This window comes from Budorcas taxicolor, chromosome X (genome assembly GCF_023091745.1).
Source record: "Budorcas taxicolor isolate Tak-1 chromosome X, Takin1.1, whole genome shotgun sequence".
In the NCBI taxonomy this organism is placed as follows: Eukaryota; Metazoa; Chordata; class Mammalia; order Artiodactyla; family Bovidae; genus Budorcas; species Budorcas taxicolor.
The window spans coordinates 94,581,173-94,594,559 of record NC_068935.1 but is presented as its reverse complement, the minus strand read 5'-3'; the positions used below and the strand labels follow the sequence as shown (position 1 = coordinate 94,594,559).

Here is a 13,387-nt window from a genome sequence, read left to right as displayed (position 1 = left end):
ACCACTGCTGCTGTCGCTGCTGCCGCTGCAGCCTTTCACCGCAACCTCAGCGAACCTAGAATGGAGAGCACTTTCAGGCACATAGCCAGGATTTCCAGCATTACTGCCAGGCTCATAGGGAAATTTAAGGCGCTGGCGCGGGGCACATCGAGACGTCTCTGTCGGCAGAACTTCACCTTATGGCATATTCAGTGTTCCTCTCTTATCTTCTCTCCTCCTCCTGCAGACATGAAAACCCCCAACTCACAGGAGGCTGAAGCGCAGCAAACCAGGGCTGTTGCAGGAAAGGCCACTGGGTCTGCAAACATGATGAAGAAAAAAGCCTCACAAAAGAAGCAGAGAGGCAGACCTTCATCGCAGCCCCGCAGGAACATTGTGGGCTGCAGAATTTCACACGGATGGAAGGAAGGTGATGAACCCATCACTCAGTGGAAAGGAACTGTTCTGGATCAGGTGCCTATAAATCCTTCTCTTTATCTGGTGAAATATGATGGAATTGACTGTGTCTATGGACTGGAACTGCACAGAGATGAAAGAGTTTTGTCTCTTAAAATTCTTTCTGACAGGGTGGCATCAACTCAAGTCAGTGATGCAAACCTTGCAAATACCATAATTGGTAAAGCTGTGGAACATATGTTTGAGGATGAGCATGGTTCTAAGGACGAATGGAGAGGAATGGTGTTAGCCCAAGCACCGATCATGAAAGCCTGGTTTTATATTACCTATGAGAAAGACCCTGTCTTGTATATGTACCAACTTCTAGATGATTATAAAGAAGGAGACCTCCGTATCATGCCAGAGTCCAACGAGTCTCCTCTCACAGAAAGGGAGCCAGGAGGAGTTGTAGATGGTCTGATAGGTAAACATGTGGAATATACCAAAGAAGATGGCTCCAAACGGATCGGAATGGTCATTCACCAAGTGGAAGCCAAACCCTCTGTGTATTTCATCAAGTTTGATGATGATTTCCATATCTATGTCTATGATTTGGTGAAAAAGTCCTAACTGTCAGGATAAACTTTGCCACATTTGTGAAAACAAAATTGTAGTTTGTAGACATGCAAAATAATGTTACTTTTCAATGTATTGAAAGCTTTAGGGTCCATGTTGATTCAACATCTTTGCCATCATAACTATTGTCTTGTTCTAAGAAATACAAATGTATGTGGTCATGACATGCTGTGTGTAAAGAATTTGTCACGTTGAAAAGGTTGGGTGTGTTTGGGTGGATGGAACAGGAAAGGTTGGGTGGATGGAACATGATAGGAAAGAGAAGCTGTAAAATTCAGGCTGTGAATAAATTTCAGCTAGTATCATAATCAGCCAAATAAAAACGGAATAGGACTTAGCTGGTTTGGGCTAGGGAGAGGAGAGGAGAATGAACTAGAGATGGGCTGTGGGGGAAAGGAAAAGGGAAGGTGGCTGCTTAAGAATGGACGTGGGAAGGGGCTGGAAATGGAGAGGCTCTTAAGAGGAGGGGGACCTAAGAGTGGGAGGCAGCCAACTGGAAGAGGGTGAAGAATAACAGAGGGAGAGTGAAATCTTGGGGCTAAGAGGAAAATGGACAGGATAAATTGAGTAAAAGGGACACAAAGACGTTTGGAAGAGGTCCAGAGTAAGGGAGAGAAAGACAAAGTTGGCAGAGATCAGAGGAGGGGAAAAAAGGGACACTCCAGAAGGGAAGGGACACAGAGGAAGGAGGAATTCTAAGAAAGACTGACAAAGAGAATGAGAATAGAGAAAAAAGGGTATGAGGTGTAGAGCCTATGAGAGATGGAAAGACCCGAGAAAACTAGGCCCTCTGGCAGTATCCAAGTTGCCCTCCCTAGCTCTGTGCACAAAGGATGTGGCAACAAACAAACCACATGGATTGGAGCTTCCCTAGAGGGGAATGTTGACAGGACAGTCTCAAGAGTTAAGCAGGAACCAAGTTTATATTTAAAAGGCTTTTATTGTATCAGGGATATCATGCCACACCTGCTGAGCAGAGCCCAGCCCTCAGCTTAAACACACTGCATGATGCTCCATAGCAGAGGGGCTGTGGGGAGATTCCTTGTAGTTTCCAGAGGACCCAGGAGCAAGAAATCTCAGACATGAAGTTCTTGGTTCACTTCCCCTACAGTGGATGAACAATTTTTTCAAGAATGAGTTAGTGGAGTTCTCAGATCATAAGAGATGTGCCACCTTGCATTTGGAAAGCATTTTATCCAGAAAAATGGAAACTTGCTTGATCCAGATATTGCACTCATCTCACTGTTCTTCATCCTCCGGGGCTATGCCTTGCATCCTTACAGAGGAGAGGCAACAGAGGATTGAGCTTAATGTTTCTTTCCAGGGCATGGGGAATACTTGACTGCCCATGCTTCTCAGCCCCTGCCTGAAGCCACAGGTATCCCACCCCCGTCCCCCCAGCCTGTGCTTCACCAGATGGAGGTCTGCTGCCTCCAGAAATCCCATTCTGGCAATATCTCAACAAAACCAGTGCCTACTGACCCTTCACGGTACCTCCTGACTAGTCTTGCCCACTTCAAGCACACAGGGAACTGTGCTGGAAATGTGTGCAGTTCTATTTCCAGGTGAGATAGGTGGCATGGGCAGTTGAGCAGGGAGATGTGACTTTGTATAACTAAGTCCTTCGACTGTATAGTGCCACATAGGTGGTTGGTGGGAAGAGGGTGTGGTAATTCCCAATAAATTCCCTCTGAGGTATGGTGTCCCAATACATGGGTCTTTGTCCTTCTCTCTTTCTTTCCTTCTCCCAGTTCAGCTGTGGGAAAAACTTCAAAACTCTCTGTTTTTCCCACTCCACACTCATCACTGCCCTCAAAGAAACAATTCTGGTGTCTCTCTTCTGGCCAATAACTCCAGGCATAGCAGGTAGAGGGGGAGGCAGGGAGCTTCCCAGAGTGGAAAGAAGTTGGTAATTCCAGTTTATTTTCTCCACCCAACATGATCTGAAGCTGTTTGCCTCAAGAATTCCACAAGACAAGCCCACCTCACCAGAGCAGGGATAGGTTTTCTTTCATACATCACATAATTCAGTCTAGCAAACACCTGCAGGCCACTCATGGGCCAGTTTCAGCCCACTGTCATATTTTGGTTGATCTTCATGTTTTTATCATTCTCCATTTTAAAATTAGCTATATAGACATTTGGGGGATTTCACATTTCAAAAATCCACATTCCTGGCTTATCTGAGAAAACAAAACAATAGACCAAGGTTTGGGGCCCACATTCCAACAAGGACATAAGCAGTTGACTCTGAGGAAGGGCTCAGCCCATTTTAAACTCAGAATACTCTCTCGAGTAGGCCATGCCCCCAGATGGTCTGCCTCACTCTAATAAAATGCCCAGATGTCCCCGGAAGAATTTGCATTGGTAGCTTAGCCCCCCTTTGGCTAACTTTAACCCCATTTGCTTTTTATTTTATTTGCTTTATCTTCATCTCACCAAGACTTACTTCAGAGGGGCTCTCTGCCAGGCAGTCTTCTAGACAGGAGCTTAGGATATGGTCATTAAAAAAGATAAAGTAATCTTACCCTCATGGAACTTTCATTGTAGTGTAGGAGACAGACAGTAGCCAAGAGACAAAAAGTAAAATATAAAGTATTTTCACACTGATAAATGTTAAGAAAGAAAAGATAAAGCAAAGAATAGGGGAACTGGAATTCCAGGGAGGAAGCTGAACTTGGATAGATAGGGAGTCCAGAGAGAGCCTCACTGTGAGCACAGTTTTTGAGTAAAGACCTGAGGGCATTGAGAGAACTAGCCCTGTGGTTGTCTAGGGAAGGAGCATTCCAGCAAGAGGGTCAACTGCTGAGGCCCAAGGCAAGAGTAGGCCTGATATGTTCAAGCCATATTGAGATACCAACATGGCTGGAACTGAGTGAACAACGTAGAGAATATCAAGGAAGTGAGTGCAGAGAAGTGATGCAGATCTGGGAGAAGAACGGAATTTGACTTTTATGCTGTGTGTGATGGGGAACCATTCAGTGTTTTCAGCAGAGGCACAATGTTTTTTCTCTCATTTTTTAACCAGGATACTTTGGCAACTCTTGAGAATAATCTGTAATGGGGTACAAGGACAGAGAGAGGAACATCAAATATTTCAGTGAAATACATTATATTTGCCTATAGAAACTGAAAGTTTAATATAGGTTACATTTTAGATGAATAAGGACAGATTTTTTTTTCAATAATAAGTGTGCATGTGCGTTGGCTTAGTCACTTTCAGTTCAGTTCAGTTCAGTCGCTCACTCGTGTCTGACTCTTTGCAACCCCATGAATTGCAGCACGCCAGGCCTCCCTGTCCATCACCAATTCCCGGAGTCCACTCAGACTCACGTCCATCAAGTCCGTGATGCCATCCAGCCATCTCATCCTCCCTCGTCCCCTTCTCCTCCTGCCCCCAATCCCTCCCAGCATCAGAGTCTTTTCCAATGAGCCAAATCTTCGCATGAGGTGGCCTAAGTACTGGAGTTTCAGCTTCAGCATCATTCCCTCCAATGAAATCCCAGGGTTGATCTCCTTCAGAATGGACTGGTTGGATCTCCTTGCAGTCCAAGGGACTCTCAAGAATCTTCTCCAACATCACAGTTCAAAAGCATAAATTCTTCAGTGCTCAGCTTTCTTCACAGTCCAAATCTCACATCCATATATGACCACTGGAAAAACCATAGCCTTGACTAGACGGACCTTTGTTGGCAAAGTAATGTCTCTGCTTTTGAATATGCTATCTAGGTTGGTCATAACTTTTCTTCCAAGGAGTAAGCAGATTTTAATTTCATGGCTGCAATCACCATCTGCAGTGATTTTGGAGCCCCCCAAAATAAAGTCTGACACTGTTTCCACTGTTTCCACATCTATTTGTCATGAAGTGATGGTACCAGATGCCATGATCTTCGTTTTCTGAATGTTGAGCTTTAAGCCACCTTTTTCTCTCTCCCCTTTCACTTTCATCAAGAGGCTTTTTATTTCCTCTTCATTTTCTGCCATAAGGATGGTGTCATTTGCATATCTGATGTTATTGATATCTCTCCCAGCAATCTTGATTCCAGCTTGTGCTTCTTCCAGCCGAGCGTTTCTCATGATGTACTCTGCATATAAGTTAAATAAGCAGGGTGACAATCTACAGCCTTTATGTACTCCTTTTCGTATTTGGAACCAGTCTGTTGTTCCATGTCCAGTTCTACTTTAGTCCTGTCCAAATATATGTGATGCCCAGGATGGTAGGACCCCGAGCTCATCTCTCCATGGGATTCTCCAGGCAACAATACTGGAGTCATTTGCATTTCCTTCTCCAATGGAATCTTTCTGACTCAGAGATCAAACCCACATCTGTTATTTCTCTTGCATTGCAGGTGTTTTCTTTTCCATGAGAGCCACCTTGCTAGTGGCAAAGAACCCACCTGCCAATGCAGGAGACGTAAATGATGCATGTTTGATCCCTGAGTTAGGAAGATCCCCTGGAGGAGGGCATAGCAACTTACTCCCATATTCTAGCATAGAGAATCCCATGGACATAGGATCCTGGCAGGCTAGTCCACAGGGTCACAAAGAGTCTTCATGACTGAAGCAATTTAGCATGCATTCACACACACAGCCACCTGGGAAGCCTCAATAAACAGTGCAGGATTAATCTATTTTCCATTTGCCAGGGAATATACTCAAATCCCTTCACACCTTGCACACAAAATTAGTTCTGAATGGATAAAAAGTTAGTACTCAATTTAGGAAGTAGCATTTATAAAATATTAGAATAAAGTAGAAGAAAGTATTTATATTTTTCCTATGGAAATGGTGAAACTTTGTTTAATAACTACAATAATGACATATTAATGGAAATTTTGGTAAATATCATCATATAAAATATGAATCCTCTAATCTGACAAAAATCACGCTCTACAGTGGAAATTGTTATGCTATATACCTTTCTATTCATCGGATCAACAACATTCATGAAGTTGAAAAATGTTTGTTGTCAATCAAATAAAAAAGTGAGAGATCCCATCCACTGCTAGGAGTTCTGTTGGAAATAAGTTTGCCATTATCTAGTGAGTTTGAAGATGGCATATTTCCAACAGTTTTTACTGTTGGAGGACAGTTCTCTATGGATCCCTCTCTACATTTTGCAAGCAAAGAAATGAATAGTTTTGGCTTGCCACTTTCCTTTGAAGGATGTTTGAATAACAAATATCTTTTTGAGATGGAATAGTGGTTCCTTCTATAGCAATGAGCAGGAATGCTTATTGCAATATAATAAATATGTCTTATTCTACAATAAGAGGAAGACATATTTACTGCCCATTATAAAAGATTAAGTTAATTAAAATAGTTTCCTTTCCTCTAATGCTATCTACTGTGAATATATGTGCCCTGTGTCACCACTTACTGTCACCCTGTGATAAGTGGGACTCAGGGATTTAGAGTAAAACTGCTGATAAGTTTGAGTGTAACTGTTGCTGTGAATAATAAGATGTTAATGAGGAGTAATTGAGGAAATTGTTGCAAGATGAGAACCAGGAAGTACATACAAAGACAGGCTGTAATCATGCATTATTTCTTTTTTCTTAATTTTAATTTTTAATTACAAGATAACTTACAATATTGTGATGGCTTCTGCCATACATCAACATGAATTGGTCATAGATATGCATATGTCCCCTCCCTCTTGAACATCCTTCCCATCTCCTTACTCATCCCATCCCTCTAGATTGTCACAAAGCACCGGCTTTTGGTTCCCTGTGTTATACAGCAAATTCCTACTGGCTATCTATTCTACATATGGTAATATGTTTCAATGCTACTCTGTCAAATCATCCCACACTTTCCTTACCCACTGTATCCAAAAGTCTGTTCTTTATGTCTGCATCTGCTTTTGGCCTGCAAGTAGAATCATCAGTACTATCTTTCTAGATTCTTTACTTATGCATTAATATATTCATGCATTATTTCTTGATAATTCAACTCCAGTTGAAAGTTGTTCCTCAATCTAGTCATTAACCTCAGGTCCACTCCACTACAACAAAGAGTCCTAAGGTTAATCCTAAGTAAGCAGAAGTTTTTGTATCCTTTCATATAACACTGACAGAGATACACAGCGACCCAGAGTTAAAGGAAGGAAAGCACAAGCACCCTAAGCACAAACTGGAGAATCCTTGGAACTTTTGATAGTTGGCTTAGGATATGAGAGGGCTGGATAAACAATTATTGTAAATGAAGAATGTAAACAGCTGGCTCACTCAACCACAGCTGCTATAAGTAGAAAAATTATTAGAGATGACACTGAGTCCTCTCTGTCCCTAATGGAAATTAGATGTCATACGCACTTACCTGAGTAGGCTGGAGAATTTTGGTGAGGAGAGAGAATCAAATTTGAAGGCTCTGGTAGATATGGATGTCCAAATTACTATTGTACAGGACCCATGGAAGGGAACAGCATCTAGATTTGTGTTATAGGTTTTGCCCGGGTTTAGAATAGGGAAAACTTGAATATAAAACTTGAATGAAACCACTTGTGCCAATTCTGTGCAGTCTCAGTGTTACCTTCATATCTGAATATATAGTAGGAAATAATGCTTGTATTTTCCTGTCCCATAAGTGCTAGATGAAACTCAGCCACATGTAGAAAAATATTAGAGAAACACAAATTGTTCCACCAGTAGCCTCTCTGGCTCATCCTGGGTGGTTTCATACACAGAGTATAGAATCCCGGGAGGAAAAAAAAAAAAATCACAGCCATGATTAAATATTACCTAAAGGAAGCAATGGGAGTAAGAAATGCAGGATCTGTATAGAAAAGCCATGCATGCACAGTCTAAGAAGAGCTGAAGGTATATAGTGGATTATTGTCAGGTAAATTCAATTGTTTCTTCTGTCATCTCAACTGTTGCATACAATGTGACTCTAACTGAATCTATTACACACACTGTCTTGAACAATGGCAGCACCTTCTTTGCCATACTATTGGCACCTGATGATCAAGATCTGTTCACATTTATGTGACAAGGCATCTCATATATGTTTTCTTGTACTCCTCTTGGTTGCCTAATTTTCTTTGCCTTTTGTGAAAATCAGATAGTTTAGAATTTAATGTATTTATTGTCGTTCAGTCACTCAGTTGTGTCTGACTCTGCGACCCCATGGACTGCACCATGCAAGGCTTCCCTGCCCTTCACTATAAGTAAGGACTCTGATTTATAAAGTTTTCACATATATGCATGGTGTCCTGATGGTTGGCTTTCAAAAGCTTCAGTTTTAAAAGTGTTAGTTTCCTAGGAAGAGTGCTTTAAAACCTTCAACAGAATTCAGTAGCCTGCTTGCCTAGTAATGTTTCTTGGGACTTTGCAGGCAGATTCACAATACTAAGTCCTTAGGCAGTCAAGGAAAATTTGTTGTCTATTCAGCCCCCTACCACTAAAAAGGAGAACTATCATTAAGCTGGACCCCTCAGATATTGAAGAGTTTGTGATTCTTTGAAAATTCTGCTTGGTCCTATATATTGGCTAACCCATAAATTACCATCTTTTGAGTGGGGCCCAAAACAACATTCTGCTGTGGAAACTGTCTCTCAAGCTGTGTTATACTCTGTATCTTTGGGACCCTACATTCATACTGACCAAGTTGAGATTTAAGGCCCTGTAACTGATGATTTTCCGATTGGAGTCTCTGGCAGAGGGAAACATTCTCTGCCAGGAGGTGTGCTTTTGGGATTTTAGACTTAGCTTCTCCTTGATATGTATGTTAAATATATCCCTATAGAAAGCATCTGTTTTCAAAACTGAACACCTACACCATGGAGACCTTGTGTCTCTCTAGCCTGTTTTTCCCTTTTTGTGATAGACAATTCCAACTTAACATTTATAATGGTGGGGAAATATAAGTCTTGCTTGTCAGAGGTAAATAGTATATTTGATACTTACCTGGCCTCAACCCAATGGTATATGGACTTTACATGAAAAAGTGGGTACTACACCTTCAGGGAAGCTCTATTAAACACACTGCCACTTGAAGTAAAACTGCTAGCTAAGTGAGGTCTTGATTCGTTTAATCCCTAGGCCTGGTTCACTGATGGTTTGGATAAGTTGAAACCTAGTGGTGTCTACTATGCTGCTATGTATGTTTAATCTCACTACCAGCTAAACAGAATTGAAAGCAGATCGTGGTCACTGTCCTCAGTGTTCAGACTGAAGGGCATTTGCATAGGTCTTGGTACTACTCTAGAGGAAGTTTGTCATATTTTAATGACTCATGATGTATTACCAATAGCCTAGTTTTTGGTCTACCACTTGGAAAGTTACAGACTTGTAGACTGAAGACTTCAAACTATAGAATCAGAGGAATGATACTACCAAGATGGTGACAGATTGTCCCAACTTCACTCCCACTCACAAGAAGAACAATTACTCATGGATAAAACACGACTGAGAAAATAATAGAACATGAATAAGACTGAAGCACCCTTCCTGTACCACAGAGACCAAAACAGTCCACGCTAGAAGGTTAAAAGAAGTAACTACATGCTGATTGCATTGCCAGTCCTTCAGGCTGGCACTGTACTACACTGAGAGATTTCCCGAAGACTGAAGTCCCTCTAGTGAGAAAGAGTCCCCAGGGTAGGTACCCCGGTCCCAGCATTATAGATTGCATTTTGGGAGTCCCCATTTTGGTCCTGCCTCACAGGGATTGTGGAGAAATGTGCATGGCTTGCCCACTGAGACTCTAGTTGTGAGGAGAAGTGGGGAGGATTTCAACAACCACTGCATGGATCTTGGCAGACTAAGGTCCTACCCATAGCACCTATGTAGTCATCCCAATCAGCAGATATTCTCATCTGCAGAAAGCAGACTGTAGCGCAGTCTGACCAGGAAACTTGACTGGGTACAGATCTGAATGATTCAAGTCCTTAAACAAAAAGTTTTTCTGGATCTAGAATTCTGCTCACCCTCTACCCAGATAGGGCAGATAGTCATAGCCCAGCCCATGACTGAGTGTAGCTACTGGCCATTTCCTGAGCAGGAAGCATAACTAGGAGCACCTGGCAGGCTTCTTGGACCCAACTTCCCTGCACCATCAGCTGAGGAGCTAATTAATTGCCTCACATAGAGCTGAGTGAAACTCCCAGCTCCACCCAACAAGAAAACCTGGACAGAACACCTGGAGAGCTTGGTAGCCCAGCAACACTTGATCAGAGAGCCCAGCAAGAGAGTTGATCATCCACTGAGAAAAATCAGTATTTCAGTTCAGCCAGAGAATTGGGGCATGTGTCCACTTGAGTAAAGACCACAGAGTCTTGTTGACTGTGAAGTGAGTTTTCCCACTTTGCCCAGGCAGGAAAGCAAAGTCATAGCCCCACCCACTGCTGAATACAGTATTCAGTCTTCCCAACAAGGGAGCCTAATAGAGCACAGAGGTAATGCTCTAGCTCATCCAACATCCTGCTTATGGTTGCACTTGAACAGAGACCAGAGACTGTGATTTTTCCCAACTTCAGAGAAAAACTTGTGACCATCTCTGGTCAGCGAATTCAGTGCACAGTCTTGCATAATTCAGGTTCCTAAACAATGAACCATGCAGAACTTGGAGCCTTTTCAGCTGCCCTGGCAGGGAAACATTTATTGTCTCACCTACTGCTGAGTATGGTACTGAGTCCTGGTGAGCTATGAAGCTTGACCAGAGAACACAGGCAATTGCAGAGCCTGACATACAGCCTTGCTTGAACCAAAAATAGAGCCAGCAATCATATACAACTTTTCTCAGTCAGTATTACCCACCTTAACCTCCAAGCTTGGCAGTGGCCTTACCCCAAAACAGACCTTGGTAGCAGACTCTATATGCCTGAGGCTATAACAAGCAGATATGTACAGAAACCCAAGCTGAACTTACTGAAAAATAACTGTCTCTTTCAAAGAGAACCTATAAAGTCTGGAAGAGGAAACTGCTTACCCAACCACACAGATACCAACATAAGAAATCAAGGATCAAAAAAAATTAGAAAAACACGATAACATCAAAGTGAAAGTGAAAGTTGTTCAGTTGTGTCTGACTCTTTGAGACCCCATGAACTATAGCCCCCCAGGCTCTTCTGTCTATAGGGATTCTCCAGACAAGGATACTGGAGTGGGTTGCCATGCCTTCCTCCAGGGGGATAACATCAAAGAAAATAATAAATCTCCAATAAATGACCTAAAGAAATGAAGTTTTAAGCCAGCTTTTTCATTCTCCTCTTTCACTTTCATCAAGATGTTCTTTAGTTCCTCTTTGCTTTCTGCCATTAGAGTTGTATCATTTGCATATCTGAGGTTGTTGATATTTCTCCCAGCAATCTTGATTCCAGCTTGTGAATCATCCAGCCTGGCATTTTGCATGGTGTACTGTGTATATAAGGGGCCTGTCTGGTGGCTCAGACAGTAAAGAGTCTGCCTGCAATGCAAGAAACTTGAGTTAGATCCCTGGGTCAGGACGATCCCCTGGAGAAAGAAATGGCAACCCACTCCAGTATTCTTGCCTGGAAAATCCCATGGACAGAGGAGTTTGCAAGGCTACAGTCCATGGGGTCACAAAGAGTCAGACATGACTGAGAAACTTCACTTCACTTCATTATGCAAATAAGTTAAATAAGCAGGGTAACAGTATGCAGCCTTAATGTACTCCTTTCCCAACTTTGAACGAACCTACAGTTCCAAGTCTGGTTCTAAATATTGCTTCTCAACCAGACAAAAAGTTAATAAATCTCCTAAAGAAGTTTAGTAAACTACAAAAATATACAGTTAAGTGAAATTAAGAAAACAATGTATGAACAAAACAGGAAGTTTAACAAAAAATTAGACACTACTAAAAAGACAAAAACCAGAAAACCTGGAGCTCCAAAATACAATGACAAAAGTGAGGAATTCAATAGAGAGCTTCAAAAACAGACTTGAACATATAAAAGAAAGAATCAGTGATCTAGAAAACAGAACTTTAAAAATTATCCAGAGGAGCAAAATGAAAAAAAAAAAAGAATTTAAAAAGTGAAGAAAGCCATTGTGACTTATGGGACACAAACAAAAGAAACAATGTTTACATTATGAGAATTCCACAAGGAAAAAAGAAAGATAAAAGGGCAAGAAGTGTATTATTAGTAAAAGCAAAAATGGCTAAAAGCTTTCCAAACCTGAGGAGAAAGATGAACATCCAGATTTATGAGGCTTAAAAGACCCCAAATATATTGAACTTGAATAAAGCTATGCTGAGACACATTATAATTAAATTGTTAAAAGTGAAGAAAATAATTTTTTGAAATAAACAAGAAAAGTTACGTATAAGGAGACTCCCCCACCCTAAATGCTATGGATAGATTTCTTTTTTTTTAATTAAGTAATTTAATTGCAGGATAATTGTTTTGCAATATTGTGATGGTTTCTGCCATGTATCAACATGAATCAGCCACAGGTATACATTTGTACCCTCGTTCTGAACCCTTCTCCCACTTCCCTCCCCACTCTACCCAGAGCACCAGCTGTGGGTGCCCTGCTTCATGCATCAAACTTGCACTGGTCATCTGTTTTACATATGGTAATATACACGATTCAATGCTCTTCTCTCAAGTCATCCCACACCTGCTTTCTCCCACTGATTCCAAAAGTCTATTCTTTACATCTGTGTCTCCTTTACTGCCCTGCATGTAAGATCATCAGTACCATCTTTCTACATTCCATATATATGCATTAATATACAGTGTCTGTCTTTCTCTTTCTTAGTTACTTCAATTTGTATAATAGGTTCCAGGTTCATCCACCTCATTAGAACTGACTCAAATTCCTTTTTGTAGCTGAGTAATATTCCATTGTGTATATGTACCACAATTTCCTTATCCATTCATCTGCCAATGGACATCTATGTTGCTTCCACGTCCTAACTATTGTAAACAGTGCTGCAATGAACATTGGAGTGCATGTGTCTCTTTCAATTCTGGTTTCCTTGGGGTGTATGCCCAGCAGTGGGATTGCTGTGTCATATGACAGTTCTAGTCCTAGTTTTTTAAAGAATTTCCACACTGTTCTCCATGGTGGCTGTACCAGTTTGCATTCCCACTAAAGTGTAAGAGAGTTCCCTTTTGTCCACACCTTCTCCAACATTTACTGTTTATAAACTTTCTGATGATGGCCATTCTGACTGGTGGGAGATGATAATGCATTGTTGTTTTGATTTGCATTTCTCTAATAATGAGTGATATTCAGGATCTTTTCATGTCTGTTTAGATCTCTTGCCAACGTTTTGATTGAGTTGTTTGTTTTTCTAGTATTGAGCTGCATGAGCTGCTTGTATATTTTGGACATTAATTCTTTGTCAGTTGTTTTGTTTGCTATTATTTTCTCCCATTCTGAGGGCTGTATTTTCTCCTTGC

The 13,387-nt window shown here is 41.4% G+C and overlaps 1 protein-coding gene across 1 annotated transcript; it reads left to right on the top strand.

Moving 5' to 3' along the window:
* The first annotated feature begins 228 nt into the window (after positions 1 to 228).
* LOC128070254 (spindlin-2) lies at positions 229 to 1,005 on the top strand. The gene has a single exon (XM_052663565.1). It carries the CDS (start codon positions 229 to 231, stop codon positions 1,003 to 1,005), a length of 777 nt encoding a protein of 258 aa, XP_052519525.1.
* Positions 1,006 to 13,387: the final 12,382 nt, after the last annotated feature.

Bases quoted from the DNA above. Each gene is read 5' to 3' on its own strand.
- LOC128070254 (XM_052663565.1), top strand. From the start codon at position 229: ATGAAAACCCCCAACTCACAGGAGGCTGAAGCGCAGCAAACCAGGGCT.